Genomic DNA, 22,717 nt, shown 5'->3' on the forward strand with positions numbered 1-22,717 from the left:
CCTTGTGTCAATGAAGCTCCAAGTTCAGAGGGTGCAGTTGCGCAGATGTGGGTCCTGCTCTAGTTTTTGCAGGACGGGTCGCTGGGTGGCAGCAGGAGGTAGAATACCCCTGGTAGAAATGCCAGGTGGGACTCCAGCCCCCCAAGTGACCTCCCTGCTCCAGACCTCCAGCCCATCTCTGTCCCCAGCAGGGACACTCAGCCACAAGAGCCCTCCTGACACACAAGACAGACAAAGGCATTGGGGGGTATCACAGTCACTATTTCTTTTGAGGACTAGACTCACCTACCTTGCTTTTCCCTGTGCAACCCGCAGTCTGCAGCGACCACCCTGCAATCAGGCCACTGGTGAAATCAAATTCCACAATATGCAAGCAGCAAAGCCCAGCAGGGCTGGAAGCACAAGCAATTACACGCTCCCTTTATTCCCTCAGCTGTGGGAATAAGTGACTGCTTTCCCGTGTCCTCCTTCTTGAGCGATATCAATAATTTAATAAGCGTTACAAGATCTAGCGGAAAAGCAGCCTGCTGTAACACAAGGGCACCTGCCTCCTCCTCGGGGATGTGACTCAGGAGCTGTTTGCCTTTCTGGGACAGATATAGGGTCAGTGACATCCCCAGGGACTTCTGAGGGCCATCTCATGAGCGCTAGGAAGCCAGTGTCTCTGCACGTAATAGATTATTTACATCCACAAAGCCTATCTGCTATGGAGATGCAGGTATTTGCACCTTGCTACGCAGATAAAAGCCATTTAGATTGCTCTGAAACAGCTCAGCCTTTCAAGACATGTGATACCCAAAACTCTGGGAGACCACAGCCACCCGACTGCAACCGGCAACATCCTTCAGCATCTCCACCCGAGAAACCTACAGGATGAGTGACCATGTGAAACAGCTCAGTGATGAGGCATCTGATGGGTCTACCTGTATGCATTGACAGTCATGGTCTCTGCCACGTCTATTGCACATACATTTCACAGCACTGATGTTCTCTGCTAATATAATGTGGATAATTGAAGCATAGGCTGCTGCAAGGAGGTTCCTGGAAACACACAGCAAAGAGTGACAAAATTGGGATGAGAATACTGGGATTTGGCTCCCAGATGTGTGGTCCTGCCACATTTCAGAGATATAGAAACAGTTGGATAGTGCATTTCTCTCAACATTAAAAGGGCAGCCACTCAGTGCTCAGCTGAATTATTTTTCTTTGGCTGTTTTCCTGTGGGAGAGAGCAGAAATACGCTCTAAAATGTACCCCAGATCCAAATTTCAACTATACAACAGTTCAAGACAACTATAACAAGCACAGTAAGAAATTACATCACTGAATGAACTTGCTTTATGCAGAGCTAGAGAAAAATACCACAAGTTTATACTATTAAAAAAACCCCACAACACACACACAGCACTTTTCTGTATTATGGCATCTATATGTTCTACTACGGATGACTGAGCATTAATCTTTCCTATCTCCAAAGTGGCGAGATAGGCAGAATTTAGCTGCCAGTTGTGAGGATTTGGACAAGGAGTTCACACATAAAAATGTTCAATTTAGGGACTTTTACACTTACCAGGTTATGTTAATCTGAAACTTAGAACTGCAATAAGTTAGATAATAATAATTTGTCTACTCCAAATATGTCAAGCCTTAAAGCTTGATAGCTACAGAAAAGATTTCAAAAGCATACTTTTTTCCCAAATATTAACACAACTCTTCTAGACTTGGGCTTTCTCATTCCTTCAAGATGGGAGTTATTTTTAAGTACTCTAGCGTGTCCCTAACTTCCAAATTAACATGTTATACTACAGCTTTTCCTCCCCAGCTAATATCACTAAGAATGGTCAGCCATAGTTTTAGTTCTTAATTATAGAAGGAAAGGAACTAATATTTCTGAAATCTTTATTAATCTTTTCTTGATTTCTACCTCACAGTAGCTATTAGGAGTTTGGTCAAGAGACCTCTCCAGCATACCTGATTGACAACTATTAAATCACAGGAAACAGAGTATTAATTTTTAATAATTGTTATTGAATCTGACAGTGTCACAGAATATGCTTCAAAGTACAAAGTTGGAGGAAACCTCCAATTCTTGATATTCGGACTTGGTATCCTCATATGTGTATGTCATAAGAGATAAGAAAAATTACATCCATAAAATTAAAATTCCTTCCTGTGGCCAGTTCATTACAGCTTGGTAATCCCAAGGTGGGTCTGAAAGACACTTTGCTTTGGCCTAAGTGTGCTGCCATTGAACGCCAGCAAAACCATCGCTGTATTCATTGGGATCAACTGGACCAAAGTGTAGCGCTTTTGAGAACCCCTCCCTTAACAGGTAAATCTAAGGTACTCCTTTTCCTGGGAAACTTGAGGTCCTCTGAGCAAAGAGGGAGGTGTCATATGAAGAGGTTAAGAAGGTGACTGTGTTAGATGTGGGAGCCCTGGAGAGTCACAGGGAACACCACCACTGCCAGCACAGCTCACCTCCCCTTCTGGGGTGCTTTTGTGTCGCAGTAATGACTGTAGTCTAAATGCGCAGAAAGTCTTGGTTTTATAACATAATGTTACATTAATCTGTTGACTTTCTCTGTAAGTGTTCAAGATTGCATAATTTTATAAGGTCGTTGGAGTTAATCATGACCACTATAAGTACTTCAGTATTTTACAAAAGAGAGAGGCAAAACTACACATTTCTCTTGGGGCACTGGTGTATCAAACCAGATGGGAACTGGCATGAGGTGGGAGATGAAAAAAAATGCCAGTAGAAATCAAGAGTAGGCTTGGCTATTTGGTTTCACATCTTTGCTTCTCCACAGATTTCTCATGTGGTCATGTAATTTAATCTTGTTGTGCCTCAGTTCCCCTTCTAAAATGTGAAATCACTGAGATAACAGTGCCCTAGTTGACAAGGATACTGCAAACACACAGATTTTTAGCGGTACAAAGATGCAGTAATGAGAACCATGTATGAATCTGAAATCTTTGCAAGCAATCTCTTTTCAATCTAAAAGTGCAAAAAACCAGCAAAGTGAGTTCATAACATGTCCAACTCTCTCATCAGCTGAGCTGGTTGTCCTGCTTAATGAAGTGAGCCATGTTAACAACACACGGTCACAAACTGAGCTAACAGCTCCCATCTCATCTAAGGGACAATACTAGGGCTGTTTTCATGTGATCCCTATTCTGTCAGGGACAGAAATATATCTCCCACCCTCCATCGCTATGAAGAATCAAACCCAGAGGCACAAACATCTGCCACAACCAACTACCTTCTTGGGCTGGTCTTCAGAAGTTTTGTCTGTAAGAAGTAACCTAAACTCTGGATCCACAACTGTGTCTCATTACAAACACTGCTGACTGCAACTCTCTCATACCACCTAGCCTTGCCCTTTTTACTGTTGTTTTTCTGTGGTATTAATGATTTTTAATATCTATAGCTAACATGGCACTTTGGCATTTTTTTTAATTTCAAAAGGGCAAGTTGGCTTAGGAGAGAACAGTTAATCATCTGATTGATCAATTTTATTGATCAAATTTGAGGGTATTTTTAACTGCAGGTTGGAACACAAAGAAGGAATCAAAGGACAAAAGCCTCAAAGATATTTGTGCAGTAAATCAAAAATCTGGCATTGCACTTAGAAACTCCAGTGTGCCTACCTGGGGACATTTGTATATTCCACAGGTAAACTTAGATAGTATTTTTTTGGTTTGGTTTGGTGTTGTTAAACCAATTGCTCAATTGAAATCAGTGCACGAACCCCCGTTACTTCAGTTAGAATTATCTAGGTCCCACATGGGAAGTCTCTGCAGCTGCATCTCTGCACAGCCCAAAATTTCCAAGTGACTCTGAGGAACAAGTCTTATTAAACAGAGAGAAAGCGTCAGCCAGAAAGCCTTCAGACCAGGTCTGCGTATCAGAAGGTGAAATCACCGGTATGGAAAGTGTAACAGTAAATTTGAGCAACAGGCAATCTGTTGCTGAGTAATTAAGATCTCTGCTTCCTCATCTGAGCTTCAGCTGGTGGCTGAACACTTGGCAGAAGATGACAGAAGGACAGAATATAATTTTAGTTTGGGCAGACACCTGAGTGTGAAATGCAGAAGCCACCATCAGCATAGCGAAGACATCTGGATGTATATTTGCAGATGAATTAACTAAGATGAAGCATAGGGAAAGATGAGCAACATAACGTGAAAGTAGATGTGTTAGGTGAGACTTCCAGACTGTCTCCAGCAGTGGATGTCTAAAGGCACGCTATAGGCACTGGTTAGTCATATGCAATTCCTCCTCTCAACACTCACCCAGCCTCCAAACATTTTTCAGTTCAGGAGCTTTCTAAATTGGAAGTGGTTTCTAAGCATGTGTTTAATCCTCAGTGGACTTTTCTTCAATGAGCTGCCCAGTCACAATCCAAGCCCATGGACTTTCATCACCCAGCTCATTCTTTGACTCCACAAGCCCGTTGGGGGAGAAAACACCAGCATAATGTGAGACCAACCATATTTGCACAGAACAAGTTTGTCTAGCCTCAAATAGTATTAAAAAATCCCTACTGCAAAGAGCCAAGAGGAGTATGAGAAAGAGCCTCACTAAATTGGATTCTGCAAGGTGCTGGGAATAGTTTTTTTTTCTTTAAAGAAAAGAAATTTTCTGAGGTTCATGGTAAATTTCAAAAGAGAAAAATAATGACACATAATATGGGCTGAAGTTCGTCATCATTTCATGACTGGAGTTTGCCAAGCCTGGGCCTCAGATAAGTACCAATATGAGACAGAAATGCCATTTTAGAGAGCCAGGCAGGACTTGGCTCTTTACCAGTTTGATTTACTCAAATATAAATGTTTGAAAAAGTTCAGGGAGCTGCAATGTTGAAATGTTGAAGATGGCAGATTACAGAGCAAATAGCGAGATCAAAGGCACATTTTTTTCTTCTGAACAGACTTTGCAATGCTTACGTTAAATAATTATAATAAGTTATTAATCCTGCTTTTGGCTTGCACAGCAGAGGAATGCAACTCATATTAAACCAGCATGTTTTAAAAAATATTTAAAATAAAATATAGTATTGTTCAAACCTAATAAGAACTTTCCCCATTTTAGTTGGAACATAACGTACTAATTATTGTAATACATCTAGTTAAGAGCAAGTCAGCTTGACTTAATTGATGTGTGATGACTATGTACAGACTCAGAAAAAGCCTCCCGTTTGAGACTGTAGTGTGACAAGTGTGAGCACCAGCAGCTCCCTGTGGCTCCAGCCCAGTCCCCAGCATCCCCTGGCTCCATGGGCATGCCTGGGTTTGCAGGTTCTTAGATAAAGGATGCTCCAAGAATCTGATTCAAAAGTTCAGGAATGAGAGTGGGAGTTATTCACCCATTTCAATGAGCCCTAGATTGAGCCTCATACATACTGTATATCTTCATCACAGTATGCAGTAGTTCTGAAGCAGAAAGGATACAAAAAGGAGCTGGCAGCTCACTGGGGACACTTCAGTGTCTTCACATTTTACATATAGATTGTTATTTTAATGCTGCAGTACAGCAGCAGTTTTGGGGTTACAGTCTGGGTTGCAATTTAATAATGTAAGAAACAAACAGGTATGCCAATAAAATTCAGTAGATTATTTAGTTAAACAACTGTGACTTTCTGCAGTGGGCTAGTGGAAAGATGGACCACAGAGAAAGACAGGTAGGTACATTTCTCATACCTCATATTTTATACCTGAAACTGTGCATTTAATTCCTTCTGAGCCTACATTCAGATTACTCAGATTGCTCTTAGTCTGACATCAATATTTCTTAGACTCATCTGCGATTTTAACACTAACCTTGTTCTTGCAAGCAAACCTGAAAATTGATGCCTTTTAATCGCTGCCCAAATAGACTCACAAATAGGTCAGAGGAGGTCAATAAGGTTCTATCCCCTCTCAAATAAAACAACCAGGGGATATTAATGGCACTGCAAAGCTCCCAAAAGTATGTCTACAGTTCACTCACTACAACAGCAGACAGAGCTGAAGAGACAGCAGCTGAGAAAGCACATACACAGAGCAAAGCTTCTTGCTATTGCAACTGTATTGCTTCAGTGCCTGAGCTCCTCATGGAAAAGCTAGTAAACGTAGTCTCCTCTGCCCTGCGGTTTTTGGTGCTCATCCTTCTGTTTGCTCACTGTACTGCCCCTTCCACAAGGCTCTCAATGTCACAGCACCACCTCTCTGCACAGCATCCCGCTCTGCACCGCCGCTCCTTCCACCTCAGCGAGTACGTTTTCCTGAACGAAACACGTTTGAACAGCAGCGAGCAGCAGAGCAAACCTGGGCCCAGTGTGCTGGGCTCTGCTTGCAAATCCACTCTGGTCCTTTAAACCACGAGCAACTCCTAAACCTTAACTAAAACCACACATTTACTAAATCTTCCTATGTAGAGAGTAACTATAAATAAAATATGGCATTCAGCAGATGTGTGTTTGCATGATCACACGTAGGTCCTATAAACCTAAAGTGCTACTACTAGAAATAATTAATTCCACGCAGGTCCTCACCTGTGGAAGGATAATGTCGCCTGTCTTCTGGAGAATGGTCCCTCATGAAAGGAAGGGATGACACAAAGGAGTTCCCTTCTCTGTCACGAACTTTACTTCTCAGTCTATCAAAGAGTGACCCAAGACTACCCTTCTGTGCAGAGTTGTCCAGATTGTCCTTGGAGATGTTCTTGGGCTCTGGAGATGAAAGAAGGAGGTACTTTTCATTATGGATAATTTTGTCATCTTTGGGAGCTCCTGGAGGAGTTTCTTTAAAGCTAAACTTTTCTAGGAGACCTGGGACATCCTCCATCCTAGTGCAAGATGATTTCTGATGTATGCTTGTTGTCCTGAAAGACCTGGTGTGAGAACTGTAGACTGGGAAGGATACCTCTTCACTGTAATTCCTTGGAGATCTCTCTTCAGAGCCAACAGAAAAATGAGATGGATTTGAGAGAGGCCTTCTATTTCCTAAATATTCTCCTGCCCACTCCCGTACTTCAGGCTCCTGTGGCTGAGTGTTATTTGCTCTATTATTGTTACTGTTCCTTTGGCTTAGGGAATAGCCAGGAGTAGTGGAGAAGCTGAAGAAAGACTGTTCTGAAGAGGCTTTGGATTTGCTGTCTGAGTCTTGCTTTGGTCCTTCTGGAGATGAGGTTAGAGGCTCCAAAATGGACCTCCTGATTGCCTTGGCTATGAGCCTCAGTGGTGATTTTGGCTGGCCAGCTGTGTGCTCCCTGGCAGCTGCACCTGGACTCCTCAGAGCATCCTTTGAGTCAACTGGCAAAGCTGGTGGAGCATCATCTGTCAATAAGAGAGGCACAGGACAACTAGATAGTTTAAACACATCTTTTCGCCAGTCAGCATCCTTCTCCTCTGAAGTCCTCAGTGCTCCTTTCTTCCGATACCCTGGACTGGTCCCACCTAAGTCCGTCACATTGGAATCATATGACACAGGTTGCTGTTGTGTACAAAGCATCAGCCTCTTTTTTGCTTCCTTCAATTCCTGCTCAAGCTTTTCTTCTGGGTGCCTTGTATTTTTGCCATCTTTCTCTTTCAAATCCAGAGATGGCAACACTTTTGTCTTCCTGTTAAAATCTTCTGGTTCAGAGGTATATTTCTGTTTTCTTTCCTTCCAGCCCTGGGCTGTGTATGTCCCAATGGCACCATCTATATCTTTAGGCTCAGAAAAATCAGCAGCCAGTATCCCATTCCCAGGAGGGGTCCATGGAGAACCTCTGGTGCTGCTCTGGAAAGGGCAATGGGGCACATACAGATGGATGTCTCCAGGAACCTCTCTGGCTTTTTCTTTCCTTTGAAATACTGGGCTGTCAGGTTTGAACTGTCCTCTTGTAACTTCTGGTGATTTCTTGTAAGATGATAACTATTAAGGGCATGAAAAAAATATTTTGGGGGTGGAAAAATACAGTTTAGTGCATCTTTTATTTCAGAGAGTATTTTAATCAATTTCAATCTTAACGTAATACTAATAATATTTACTTTTCTTAACATAATACTAATAATATTTACTTTATGTACACATAAATACACACATATGCACATAGATCATGATACAATAAGAAGAAAAGCTTTTCTTTCTAAAGAGCTAACATTTCTCTAGGAATGGGGAATCTAATACTACTTGAAATTTTATTAGTTAAAAATAATGCTATTCATGCTACAAATCTGTCATATCTTTATGAATTGCCTTTAATATTTTCCTTAGAAACAAACAGTCCCATCTGCAGGAAAACAAACAAAAGCAGATCTGCTCCGTTCTCCCATGTGCATTCCAGTTGCATCACCTTAGAGCTTCCAGCAAGCACAAGGCACCATAATCCATCCTCTCCAACCACTTTTATAAAATTGCATGCTTACATAGTGCAGGTAGGAATTAAGTGACCCAGGAAAGATTGTAAAATGCAAGATAATTGTTTTAAACTATTCAATTATTTATCTCATTTTTTTTTCCTTTGGTGAAGATTTAAATTCATTATTCTAGCCACCAAAATCTGCTGGCAATAGTAGAAAGGATAAATGTCCACATCATCTAACCAGCAGACCAAAACCAGAGGTTTTTTGGTTTTTCTTCTTAAAAGGGAGGCATTTTACCCTCAATGCTACGTGATAATGGATGGCGAGAATATTCAATTCCTGTTTCCACTTATGTGCCAGACTCCCACATTCACTCGGGTGAAGCCATTAATCTGACTTCTCATTTCCCAGAAGCATCAGAAGGTAATAATGATCATTACCTGTTTCACTGTTGTATTTGATGACGTGATGACACATAAAAAACCATGAGAAACACCAATAAACAAATGAACACTCTCTTAATCCTCTCTCTTCAGAGTAAGAAAAAGGCCACCGAGTGCTGTTTATAGACTGGGAGCTGCATGGAGTCACCTCTCATTCAGCACAGCGTGGCCAGGGAGCATTGTGCAGCTCTGCTCCCTTGGGACCTGCCCTTCCTGGCCCTATTGTCCTGCACCGGATTTCAACTACCACCGTGGACATGGAACACCTGATTTTTTTCCTAAAGCAGACCTGAGGTCAAGCAATTTTAATCCTGTCCAACCCAAGGATGAGGACAACGGGTTTAGGACATGAAGGATATGGGCTGGTCCCTGCTCCACCCAGCTCTGAGTCCAAGGGACATGCTGCCCTTTACTCAGGATGGTCGGTCGTGACTCCAGCTGCAGCACTGCATTTACAGCAGGCACACCCCTCCTTGGCCTTTTTTTTTAAAAAAAGGCAGAAAATACAAAGGAAATCCTAGGTCCTGATGGAAGCTGAAGATGGTCCTGAGCTGTGGGAGGTGTGGAGCCAAGGACCTGCTGCAAATTAAGAACATATGTCTTCTACCTATTGGATGCAAGGGACAAACATTAGACAGATGCACACCTGTATCTAAGGGCTGTAATGATTTGAAACCCCGCTCTGCCAGGTTTCTTATGGCCAGCACTATGTGAGCCCTTGACTCCCAGATTTGCTCTCCAAGGCTGGTACTGGCACTTGCCTTTCGCTCAGTGATTCACAGCAATCAAAGTGGCATTTAAGCCACTCGGACATGACACTCATCCCAACACTGCTGGCACCTGGCCTTGCCCAACACACCACATGCTTCCATCTGGCCCTACAACCACATGTGTGGACAAACAGCCAGCTTGGGAGCACTGGGGGCAGAGATTTGGGGGCTTTTCTCTCCTTTGTGCAGAACCTGTGACACAGAGAAAATCCCAACGGCAGCTAAATGCTGTGCTGTGAGGGAACGGTGGGGTGGTGGTACCTACATGTTGGCTGATGCAAGAAGTTAGTGCCTAACTCTCAGTGCAGTTGAGGTCTGAGTCGCACAGAAAGCAAATGCCACTTAGCCGCATGATTTGGGAATGGTTGTATCAATAAGAGCATCCAAGTCTCTTCGTTGTGTCTAGCATAGGCCTAACTCCAACCTTAATGGTTGCTCTGAGGACCAAAATGATCTGAAAGAGCAGAGGATGCTCAGACAGCCTGGGGTGAGCAGACATGCCCTAACAGTAGTTACGCTCAGTTTGCTCTGCACAATTCTCCTTCATACCTGTGTCTGGGAGTGATCCTCCCCAGGACCATTTTGGCAGCTGGCTGAGCTGTCCTTCCCACGTAGCCCGGGTTTCTTGCTGGACAGTAGAGGGAAACCTGCCACAGACATAGATTTTACCATCATATTTGTATTGCTTTTGTCTTAAGTAAAGTTTGCAATTAAAGAACAAGAGCAGAAAGTTAAGCAGTCATCTGGACACAGTTGTACCTGAGGAGCTGGCATACAGTAATGAAATTTATGGCCTTACTCACATGTGTGTGCACACTGTGCCAAACACATGTTGACATTTTCAGCGGTGGACCTGAACTGCTTCCACTTTTTGGCTGGACGTAGTGAAGCGGCTTTTGAGTTCCAGGAAACTTTCTGGAAAATCAGCCCTCTTTAGAAGGCTTTCAGGCCTTAAGAGCAGAAACAGTCAAAACAACCAGCGACTTTTGAAGCTTTGGCTAGTTCCGAGAAATGAAGAAAATGGATGGCTTCTGAGCAGGCTGTCTGTTGGAGCGGGAAAGAAATGAGAAATACAACCACCTGCAGGCAGCAGGGACAGAAATAACCCTGTCAGGTCCACGGGCAGCGTGCTGGAGGCTCTCCGAGGATCAGACAAGGTAAATAACTGCTAAAGGCCTTGAACCAAAACTAGCACAGACAGGCTTAGACCTGCTGGAAACAACAGTGGGGAGGTAACTCGCACCTGAAAGGAGTCAGGAGAGCTCTCTAATATTTGTGCCTGTGGGAATTTTACATAATAAATAATTTTTGGACAGAAGAAAAGAATCCCAGAGCCAAGATATTACCATGTCAAGCTTTTACATGACAAGTATATTTATAGCTGAATTATTAACTCCCAAACTCAATTATTAGTTCCTGCATGTGGACTTTGGAAAAGGCAAGCCAGGGGACAGACCAACTTTCCCTTTCTCTCAGTGTCTCACCTGTGCATTCCCAATCTCAATGCAATTTGTTACTTTTAGTCAAGAACAGAGGGAAATGATGCACTGGAGTTCATTAAGGAACTCCCATAGGGACCAGCAACAAGGGGCTGAACTGAGACAAATCCGGCTTTTATCACCCGGTTTGAGGGATACCATAACTCTGCTCTGCTGTTCGTCTTGCTTTCTGTACCTTTTTGCAATGAGTCTTCAGGGGAGGGGAAAAGAAAGAGAAAAAACAGCCTTCAAATAATTTCAGATACATTCAGAAAGTCCAGTGATGGTCCTCTAAGAAAGTAGCATCAAAACAGGGCTACTCTATCTTCATTTTCACAACCTACGTCCACCCTACCCTGATTCTCCATCTCCAGTACAAGTGGTGATCCTTTCCCACCCATGCATGTTGACCTTTATATTCTGTATAGCGAATTGAGCACAGGAAAAGATAAGAGAATGAGAACCCACTGTTACCTGTATAAGTGAGCCAGGGAGGTTCTGCCTGATCCACTAAATCCATTCACCTCCTGACACAGGCAAACATCACGGCTCAGCACACCAAGAGGAAACACAACTGCTGCGGGAGTGGCAGCTGTAACACTCACGAGGGCTTAAAACCCACAGCCCAGGGCTCTGGGTCATTGGCTCATGCCCATGGGGAGAACTGCTCCCAGTACAGCTCTCCTGGGTGTGCATTAGCTCACAAGGACAGGGCATTGCTTCACACAAAGCCATAACTTGCTGGCCTTCGCAGAGATAATGGATGTGTTCCAACCAAGATGCTGAACCCAAATTTGCAGTTTGACATGCAAAACTTTTTTTTTTTTTTTTTTTAAAAAAGTTTCCTAGGGCACTATCACAATCTGTTTGGCCTGAAAACTACTTGAATTGACCAAGATAAATTAAGGGTGTGGCATTCCCTGTGGCAGTGCGACAGGGATTAAAGATTTTGAAAGGTAATATCCTGCTCTGAGCCTTTCAGTCAACATAACCACGACACCAATTTCCTTTCCTTGGGTGCGTACTTTGTGCTGTTTATGAAACATATGTGTTTTGGGAAATAAGTCTGAGAAGGAGACAGATTTTGCTTTCATGTGAGTGATGATCACATGAATTCTTGTAACCAAATATTAAGTGGATTAAATATAGAAAGTAAGACTTAATGTTCCTCCAGAGAGTAAAAAAAGTCTTTATTCTGTTCCCAGTATATGCTGAGTGTGCTTTACACCTCGTTTTTAACTGCATGCTTGAGCTTCGGACAAATTTAGTCAAAGTAGCATTTCCTTCTCAAAGGCCTTTAGCTCCCTCTAGAGCCCTTCGGAGGCACATGGAAGATTTTAATAGAATGATGGGAAAATTAATCGGCAAATGATTAAGTAATGCGGTTGCTGAGAACAAGCTGAAAATGAGTCGAAATTAAGTCTTTTTCCCTCACTCACACTCTTTCTTTCCCCCCGCCTCGAACCTGGAATAATTGCTTTTGTTTGACGTTTTAAAAACTGAGAACAATTAAGGCAAGATTTTAAATGCAAGCTTTTGGTGAAACCAACACCTGATTATAAGCCAATCCTTAAATTCTGTATAGTGCTCAGCGACAGCCCCGAGGCTGACACTGAGAATTTTTGAAGGCACCCTGCTCTGCCTTCCCCATCCCAGGCGTGGGACAGTCTGTCCCCAGGTGGGACATCCCATGTGGCTGCTCCAGAGAGCAGTCAAGCTTGGTGGGAGCATCCTCTCAGGACTGGGAAAGGACCCTGGGCATCATCTACTGAGATTTACTGAGTTATCGCAGAAGCGTGGCACGGGAGGCCTCCAAGGGACCGCAGGGTCAGTGGTGACAGTGCTCATGAGCATCTGAAGGTGTCTGTCTCAGAGGTGAGGTCAGTGCCGGGAAGGAAAGATGCAGCTTATCTCCTTGTTTGAGATAAAAAAATTCTTCCCAGAGTGGGTACTTGCAAACAATCTTGAAGCTTGCTTGCATATTCAAACCAAACAAGATGCCTCTGCTTGAATGCTGGTACCATAATGGACGCAGGGATCCTACTTGTTTCAGAAGTAGAGGCCTTAACTTCTCTGAAGGCAACTGAGACCCTGAGCAGCAACAGAAATCCCCTGTTGCAGAGGGCAGCTGAGGGGAGGGTTGAAGAGTAGCTGTCACCACCATTCCCCAAAACCTGCTGTCTCCATGACCAGAAATTGTGGCACTCAGTCATGTGCACAAATCATGTTTTGCTGCTGTATATTCATTTTTTTTCTTAAGGTTGTCAATATCCCAGTCTGACAGATACAACTGCATTTCTAACCAAGTTTTGAGATTGTCTGGGGTGCTGGTGAGCTCACCCAGTTGCCCTATGGGTATGATCAATCCCAGCATGTACCTGCAAGTCCTTAGGGGGGCTGTTAGTAACTCAGAAACACTTGGTTTTTCCCCAACAAAAACAAACAAACAAACACAAACAAACAAAACCGTAACAACAAAACCAAACCAAACCAAACCAACAAACAAAAAAACCACCACCACAAAGAAAACCACTTCAAAAAAAAAAACCCAAACAACCCAAAAAAAGGTGATAGGGCACCTGTAGATGGGTGTGAATAGGCACCTCCAGGAGCAATTCTAATAAGTGATACTCAAAATGTTAGACCCATCACTGCACCTGATCAAAACCAATTGGTGCTCATGTGGCTAGAGATGTAATACGTGGCTCTGGGATAGGGGTGCATTTTCTCAGCTAGAGAATTGGAGTGGATGCCACTTGCTGGTGGGTGTAATAACATAGGGAACAGTCACACAGAGGGGATTTGATCTTCTGAGGACAAGAAAATGAAAAATAAATATTTGGTGCATTTTACATCTTGATTTTTCTCATCTACAAAAGTTTTAAAGGAAAGGAGAAATAGACATTTAAGAGGGAGGAAAACAGGAGACAGCACAAATAGAAGATAAAATTGCTTCTCAGGCTTTACTCACTTGTTTGGAGTTTTCTCCTCCAATTCTGATACTTATTTAATGCTGTGGAGTGAAAACTGTTGGCTCTCTGTAGGGCTGAGCAGAAAGAGAAAAGACATGTGGTCAGAAAACGTAGCAAAACCCAGAGAGCAGGAGGGAACAAACAAACAAACACACCACAACACCAAAACCACCACGCAAACCAAGAGCAACCCACATGCTGGGGGGGTGGAGGGTTGGTTCTTAACCAGTCTCTCCCCTACTCCGGTCCCGTCCCCGCGGTGGCCGGTAGGGGGCAGCGCGCACCCGGCTGTGCCGAGGCCGGGAGGCGACAAAGGGAAAGGAGCTGATGTGTTACCATAATCCTCACCGGTTCTTTTCTCAGTGAAGTCGGCACGAGCAGAAAGGCAGACAGACAGACAGACAGGCGAGGGGACAGACTGAAGGGGTAAAAACTTAGGGATGCTGCGATGCAGCTGGATGAGGATGCAGGGCTAAGAGGCTGCTCATGAGGATCTGGTTAATGCGGCTGGCGTGGTGGGGAGGTGGCATTAGCAGCCAGGGGTGGGGACAGCATGAAATTGGGGTGGAAAAAGGGACAAAATCCTTCAGTGACTGCACAGGGTCACATGCTGCTGGGCACCCTTTGGGGCTTGCTGCTGTCCTTTTATTGCCTTAAACAAGGGGTTTGTTATTCAAGAGTCAATTTAAATTACAGTATGAAATCCCCTCTTTTCTACTCGGATTAAGAATGCATATATGGATGTGGGGGTGGTGGGGGATGAGAAGAAATGAATGCTGGTGGCCTTTTCTTTTTGGCAAAACTATTTTTCGGTTCTTCTGTCACTAAAGCACAGTCTGTCAGAAGGCACCTTGCATGAAGAAAGAACAAGTGACCTCCTCACAACTGTCACTGCAGCGTTACCCAGAACCCAGGCCAAGGTGATCTGGGTGAGAACAAATCAAAGGACATGAATACTTAAGCACCACATAGACCTCTTACGTAAAAATCTGCCAAGAATGCCCATAACATCACAGTGCTTAACATAACCATGTATTTTAAATATGCAATTAAGTTCAAACACCAGACTAAAATCCAGGAACTCTACCCATTTCTACCAGGCTTTGGAAACTCATCCCCTGTCCAGGCACAGCCAAGGCCTGAAATACAATCTGGTTTTAACATAGACAAGAGTGATAAAATCAAATGCAATTATCAAACCCCAAGGCCCATCAAGTTTCTTGGGGTCCAGCCATGAGCTGTCAGTGTACGGGAAGACCTGAGAACATCAATTCAAATGACTGCTGCACATAAAGCTGAAGGCGGAAAACTTGCTGGGAGAACCCTCAGGTTCCATGGGTGCATCTGCACACCCTGTCCAAACAGCTGCTCCCTTGCTCCATCTGCACATTGCAGCAGCACAACCACCCTGGCCCAAAAGCCAGGGGCAACATCAGCGCAGGTCTGTGCCCATAGCAGCACCCAGGAGATGGGTCGGTGTTGGTACCTTGTCTCCATGGCCTGTGGAGCACAGCTGTCACGAACGCTGCCAGTGCACAAGTCCATAGGGATACAGCACCTGACACACCGGGTTTCCCTCTTGCCTTCATATAATGCATTACTTCATCTGCTTACTGACCGCTCCCTTTGTCTGCTATATTTTGCCAGCCAGGCAGAAACATCCCACTTGTCCCAAGGTCAAGCTGAGCCGCCAGCGGTCCCAGCCAGCAATATCTGCATGCTTCCTCCCCAGCCCAAGCTAATAGCAGTGGTTTCCACTCCATGAATGGAAAGGTCCTGCTCACCTTGCTTGAGCCCCACAGTAACAGTCTGCAGCCCAGGGGCTGGCTTGCACACGCACCTTCTAAAACAGCTGCTTTTGGCTTTCCTTGTTAGGAATTCAGAGAAAAGAACATGAATTTCTTGTGAGAAGTGAGAACATGCAGCAGTCTCCTTCAGGAGCCCTAAAGACAGTTTTTCTTCTCTGCCACAAGTATCAGGGAGGAGCTGCTTGAAGGCGCTGCAGCTCTGCTGCCAGCCCATGCAGCGCATGCAGCTGTGCTTCCCCTGCGAAGCTCTTCTGAGGGGAGAAACCCAGGAGAGTGAGCCCAGCAAAGGTCTGGAGATGCTTTCAGAAGTGGAAGATTTGCCATGGCTTCAAAACACATCACCATGCAGTCCTGGAGCATGGCAGCACTCATTTCCCACAAAGGCCCCTCTTTGGCTGTTTTCCAGTTCTGACCTTCTCCAGCTCCAGAAAGGAGGTTCCATTTGGAGGCAGACTGTTCCTAAACCTCTTCCCACCTCCTTGCTAGCTATATCCTTTCCTCATGCTTTCACTGGATACAAAAATTTTAAGCAGCTACTGATAGAAATACAAACTGAATGAAGCTGAGCTCTCTCATGATTCCCCAAATCACCCTTGCTCATACAATGCCACAGATATTGCACAGGCTGCTAATAATGTCCACTTTTTTTACTGGTGGTAAAACATTTATTCCACCCCTGCAAGCTAAGGCACGACTACTCCAGGGTACCCTGCCTCACAGAAATGCTGTTCCAGCTACGGCACCTAAACCACAGAAGTCCTCCCAAAAAAAAGACATCATTAATGGGCACAACCTGACCACACTGCAGAGAACAGCCTTCTCTTTGAAACCTCTTCCCCTAACCCCAGCTTCAGCCCTCAGGAGAGGTTACTGGAGCATCCCCAGCTCGGGACACTGCTTACCGTCAGCAACTTTGGATGTTTTGGGGCTTTCCTCTGGCACCACAGGGCTCCTGGCAAGTGATGTCCACCTCCGGATGGGCCTCAGGCAGCTGGGGGGCTCCAGCAAGGAAGTCTGTCCTTCGCTCACCTCTGAGTTTGAGTCACCATTAAAATCAGACTCCAGATCAGAGCTACAGGAAAGAAGTGCAAGAAGCAGGACGTGTCAGAAGATGCACAGCATGGAGGTATTCATTACCATCCAGTGCAACAAGCACCAGCGTCAACCCTGACAGCGGCATGGGCCACAGAGAAACAGACGTTTTACAGACAGAGCTGACATCCTCATTTTGCTTTCTTTGTTGTTGTTGCAGGACTGTAATTTGCAGTAAGTGCTACACAGCTGAGATATCCATATTCCCATCAGACTTCTGCTGCCTGGATTCCCAGCCGTGACCTCTATGGCATCGAATTGCCACCGAGAGGGACTTGGGGTGAAACACCACAGCTCAGTTAGCAAGGACAGGTCCTTCTGCCTGCAAATCTGTACTGAGACGAAGAAAGGGAAACAGCAGCATTTTCAATGCCATGGTCAGCCTAGAAGCAAGGCATGGGGTCACAGCTCTACACTTTTTACCTGGTCGCCACAGATTTTTGGAAATAAGAGATATGCCATAGGGAACTTGCAAGGCAAGCCCTTGACAGCCCACGGAACAGCAAACGCAACAAGGCACCTGATCCAATCACAGCAGCAGATCCTGGCATCTCCTTCCTTAAATGTAATTAAAAATATGCCACACAAATACGTGTGAATGGCACATTTTGTGACCTTGCCTCTAGACAGGACAATGTCTGTTTGAGGTGATTATTAGTCCTTTTTTAAATGGCCATAAGATTTCTTTCATCTCTAAAGGCCAGACTGTAGGCAACAGGCCTTCTGATGTGACCACATTCCCATCACCATACATAAGCGTGCCACCACCCCACTCAGCCTACTTTTAATGCAAACAACACTGCTAACTTAATTCATAGATTTATTATGATGATTAATAGCTCTACCTTAAAAATAGAGGAGCTTACACCATGAGTAGCCCTGTTGGCATGGCAGAAGAAAGCTATTTGGTGTTTATACTGAACTGGGTTGTAGAATGTAAAGATTTATTATCCCAGTCCAAGGCACAGCCCGGGAGGCAGGAGGAAGAAGAGCTAAAGGAAAGGCTGCAGACGGCATAAAGTTGACCTGAATGCCATATAGGAAGCGGCCACCAGCCCTGCACCCCCACGTTGCCCAGAGGAACTCAGCAGAGCTGGGAGGCCGGGCTGGCCAGGCAGTGAGGATGGGAGCACAGCTCCGGGTGTGCTGCTCTCTCGGGTAGGATGAGTCAGAGTGGCCTTAAATGTCACCACTAACTCGTACTTTCTAGGTGTCTTTCAAGTTGTGTCAAGCATACACATATATGTATATAAATACAAATCTATGAAGCCTTTGATAGTTGAGTTCCTGTGTGGATGGGGAGATACCACACTGAGATCAGGCAGAGTGCCACACAAAAGAAAAAGACCCGCCATTAACATTGATTGATATATTTCTGCTTTAAGGAGCAAAATGTTTCTTTTCCTTGGCTAGCAATGATGTAAATGCTATAGTACCAGGCTTGTCCTCTGATTTCAGCTTGATAGGTGGTCATTATTCAGAGGTACCTGAAGCCTGAACTACAAAACTGTGTCACCGAGCTGGTCATTCTCCCCCTCCCATCAAGTGCCATTTGTCACTTGCTCTTTCTCTCATTCCTCCCTTTTTAGGCAGGGTCTGACCTGCCAAGCCACTCTAGGCAAAGGGCTCCCGAGCTGCCGCAGCAGCAGGAGGCTGACCTCGGAGCCAATGGCACCGGCTGCAGCGGTGACAGACGTGGCATCACACCACGTGCCATGTCCCGCTGGCGGGGAACCAGGGGCCTTGCCGTCCAGCCACAGGAAAGGGAGTTGATCCCTCAGATCAGAGGGATTAGCTGACTCTCATCGCTTCGAGCCGGAGGGTATTAGCGAGGGATACAAGCACACGCTCCGCAGGGGGCTCTGCCACACAGGTAGGAAACCCTTCCCCAAGCTCTCCATCCCTGCAAAAGAGGAACCCCAGAGAGGCTCATCCTGGCTCAGAGGAACACCCAGACCCACACAGCGGAGCACAAACATCATTTAAACCCACAGCAGGGAACAGCAGAAAGCTGCATTTCTAAAAGCATTGCTCAGCACAAGAAGATATATGCAACACCACAAATAGGTGTGTGAAGGATGTTAAGTATTTGAATGAGCTTCCTCATTCACACACTAACTCTCTGTTCACAACAGTTGGCTTTAGGCTTGCCTTTTTTTTTTCTCCCCATCTTCTTTCTTAGCTCTCAGTAAGGAAAACTACTTTACTCAGGAGATACCGATCTAATATTTAGACAGAATGAACTCCCACAGAATTCTGCCCAGAAAGCCAATATAACCTAATTTGTTCACAGAAATCGGGCTTCCTCTGACAGCTCCCCAAGGATCATCAAATTTCAGATTTCTTAGGGATGGGCAGGCCCTCAGACGCCCTGGGAGAGGCCTGGAGTGCGGAGCTGTGTGATGATGCCCAAGGTGGCAGGCAACCACGTCACAGGATGCACCTTTTGCCACAACACACCCACTGCCCTAATCCCAGGACAGACATTTTTTTTGGTACACAAAGAGCTGAACCTGGGCTGATGAGGGCAATGTTTTTCTCTCTGATTCAGGCCTCTGTGTGGGATGTGAATGTTTGAAGATTTCCTGCAAAGTGAGTCATGTATCTAGGGGGGATTTATGGCTGCGGTAAAGAACAATTGTTATTCTGAGCTGTTTGTCTTCCCCTTCCTCCACCCCCCGGTTGTATGTATATTCAGCACTATATTTTGTTATAGTCTTCCTTAGTGTTCCAGAGAAAACCAAGCTGCTCTTCTGGGTTTCCTATAGGCTTATTTCTATTTCGAAGTACCTGCTTGTATCACTGGTGACCATGACTCGGATCGCGAGAAGGTTGTGCTCGGTCATCTCCTCCTCAGGGATGACCCTCACAGTGGCCCACTCAGGGGAAGGGGGTGAGAACCAGCTCTCCAGGTCGTGGCGCTTGGGGATGCTCTTGGCCTTCTTCGGGGAGATGGGCTCGTCAGCCACGGGCAGGCAGCGGTCTGGGAAAGCACAAAGGTGATAGCAGGGTGTTAGGAGAGAAGGGGGTCTGCTGGGGGGACCTAATCTCATTTGGGTGGTCCTTGGCCACCACCAGCAGTTTCCACCTGGGGTCCCATCCTGTCCCCACGGGCGAGCTGCATGCAGCAACACCCCGGTATGGCAAAGAGCATCCTTTCAGCCCAGTACAGCCCGGGGTTTGTCAGCTTGGATGCAAAGAGGTGAAAACTCCAGGGGCAGCCTCAGTTTTTACACCTGCAGGTCCTCACTCCACTTGGTGGAATGGCCATTGGGCTGGGTGCCTGGTGCCAGTAGTAACAAAATCGCATGCTAGCTACACAAGTAGGGATTTATGGTCCCTTTCAGGCTATACATGTGCATGTGGCAGGAGACAGATGGACCAGCCTTGCTTGGGTGGCTAGAACTTCAGACATTTATTGCAATTTTAGGTCAGTTCAGGACAGTGGGAGCGAGCAAAATAACCACAGGCTCCCCAGGTTGTTTTTGAGTGTGTGCAGCAAATGCAGACACTGATTTGGGAAAAGAAACAGCATCACAGCAGTTAAACAGCACCATCCCTGAATTCACATTCAGGCAGGAAGAATAAAGCCAAGTTTCCTTTGCTCACCCCAGGTGATACAGACAGAGCCAAAGACAGGAGATCATCTCTCCCTGTAAAATCCTTAATTTCTGGGCAACCTCATCTATCCACAACCTCCTGCACAAGCAAATACAAACATATCATCTGCATCACCTGGGGCTTGGTACAAAAGGGAGAAATGCCAAGCTCTGGGAGAGTGGCTTTGCTTGATTCACCTCCCATGTGTGGTGCTTTCACCACAATTAATTCAACACTGTTGCTTCTAATTTACACCTGTATAAGCAGAAAAAGAAAATCAGACCTGGAACATGGCTTGTTTTCTCATCTGTTAGAGCAAACTATCTAGTAAACATCAATTAAACTCTTCTTTAACATGCAGCTTCTTCATATATTGCAGGAGTGCACTCATCCTGTCCTCCACTTTGCAAGGGTTTTTAACTTGAACACCCAGCACTAACATGGAACACAAACCTGCCTGGAGCAAGAGTGCTACAGGCAGATCCTGAAGGATTATAGATAATATACACCACAGAGCCCAAGAGCTGGCCCACGGGACCTGCCGGAGCAGCAATTCCCTGTCTGCAGACCCCAGGGCTCTCCCTGGGATGTCACCCATGACTGTTCACTCACATCCAGGAGGCAGCAACCTCTGGGTGTTGCTGCTCTTGGAGCTGATATCACAGGTGTTGTGGATACATATCCCGCACTGCACCGAGCTTCAACCCCATCTCAGATCACTTGGTCTGTCAATCACTGTTCCCTTCCCTGTTACCATTTTTCTGTGGAGCTGAAAACAAGGTTCTCAAAACAAGCTGTAACAGCAGAGCTACACCTTTATTTTGCCTGATTCTGGTAGTTCCCAGCCTCCTCCAGAAAAAGAAAACTGGTGTTCTGAGCTTCTGCACCTCTCCCAGTTATCATTTGTGCTCACCCCCTCTACGTTTGAAAATAAGCATCACCAAGGAAAGCCCAACTGCTGGTAACAGGAATGACTGCTCTACAGGTACAGCTCTTGTGCTGGCCTGGTGAAGCTCTCTTACTTGTGCTCACAGAGCACCATGGCTGTATGGTCATTTTTTTAGTAGTTTTACTGATTATGATTTTCCCAAGCGGCACAGAGCATTGCGCTTTCCAAAAGGCTGTGGTGGCGTCTGTTTTTTCACTCTTTATAAAAGCCAATGTGGGTTTTTTGGCTTAACTCAGGATTTTACTGCTCATTACGGTTTTGTGTGTATTCTTTCATTTGTTTGCTTGCTTGTTTTTAATTCTACTTCTATGTCCAAGAAGCCAAGCAGGAAGGAGGAACAGCTCACTGCCCCTCCAAAGCAAGATGCTCCCATGTGAAAACACGCGCTCAGGCTCTATGTCTAGCTCACTGGCAACACAGCAACCACAAGTTTCTTGACTGTAGAGATTCCATTTCCTTTGGGGGACAGAAATTCACCCCTCTCCTGTTTCTATGCCTGACTTCTACTTTGCCCCAACCAGGCCGCTCACCCCAAAGCCTCTCATGGGCAGCGCACACAAAGCCCCAGCGTTCAGTCAGCAGCGTGAGAGTCTGCGGGTCAGCAGGGAACAGCTGCCCACACTGGGGCACGGCTGTCCTTCCTCACACAGGGCACGAAATCCTCCTGGGAACAGCCCCTTACGCCCAGAGCTGGGCTGGACCATGAGGTCTACTCTCCCAAAACGAAGAGGAAAGCAGTCTCGTGAGCCCATTTGTAAAACCTGAGTCCTTCAACTCAACTTTCTTTTTAAAAGATGCTGTGTTTTATATGAAAATCAGAGCAAGCAAAACCAAATACCCACACTGACAATAAGCACTGCCCAAGGACGCTGCAAGCGGCTGTTGAAGAAAGTCAGTTTTGCCATTTGCTTGCACTGTCAGTACGTATTGCCTCCCCATCCAGCACATTAATGCTTCCCCAGCCACACTAACAGGAAAGAGGAGAAAACATGTTTATGACTAACAGACACATAGCTGGAGAGCATCGAAACCCACAGACAGACAGACAGACTACCTAAAACAATTCCCTGCGTGGTTCCTGAATGTGAACAGATTTCAAGTCAGCAAGTCCCTTTGCAACAGCCCATTACATCCAGGTTTTAAATCATTACAGACATAATAGTCAGAACTGGTGAAGGACCTCAGGATGTCAGTGATGGATGGCATTGTCACTTCTCTCTGAAGTGTTACATTTTTGTGCTTGCTTATTTTTATTTTTCTTTTTTTTTGGTA

At 45.3% G+C, this 22,717-nt stretch overlaps 1 protein-coding gene across 1 annotated transcript in view; it reads right to left on the reverse strand.

The window, feature by feature from the left end:
• Positions 1–22,717, reverse strand: part of MICAL2 (microtubule associated monooxygenase, calponin and LIM domain containing 2) — a 132,903-nt gene that overhangs the window by 16,160 nt on the left and 94,026 nt on the right. The window contains exons 26-30 of the mRNA XM_071808893.1: positions 19,687–19,879; positions 16,707–16,876; positions 13,996–14,070; positions 10,096–10,193; positions 6,540–7,902 (exon numbers count right to left, since the gene is read on the reverse strand). Coding sequence (XP_071664994.1) covers positions 6,540–7,902; positions 10,096–10,193; positions 13,996–14,070; positions 16,707–16,876; positions 19,687–19,879 — 1,899 coding nt within the window. The remainder of the gene's footprint in view (positions 1–6,539; positions 7,903–10,095; positions 10,194–13,995; positions 14,071–16,706; positions 16,877–19,686; positions 19,880–22,717) is intronic.

The sequence above is a fragment of the Patagioenas fasciata genome, chromosome 5, assembly GCF_037038585.1.
Source record: "Patagioenas fasciata isolate bPatFas1 chromosome 5, bPatFas1.hap1, whole genome shotgun sequence".
Classification (NCBI taxonomy): Eukaryota; Metazoa; Chordata; class Aves; order Columbiformes; family Columbidae; genus Patagioenas; species Patagioenas fasciata.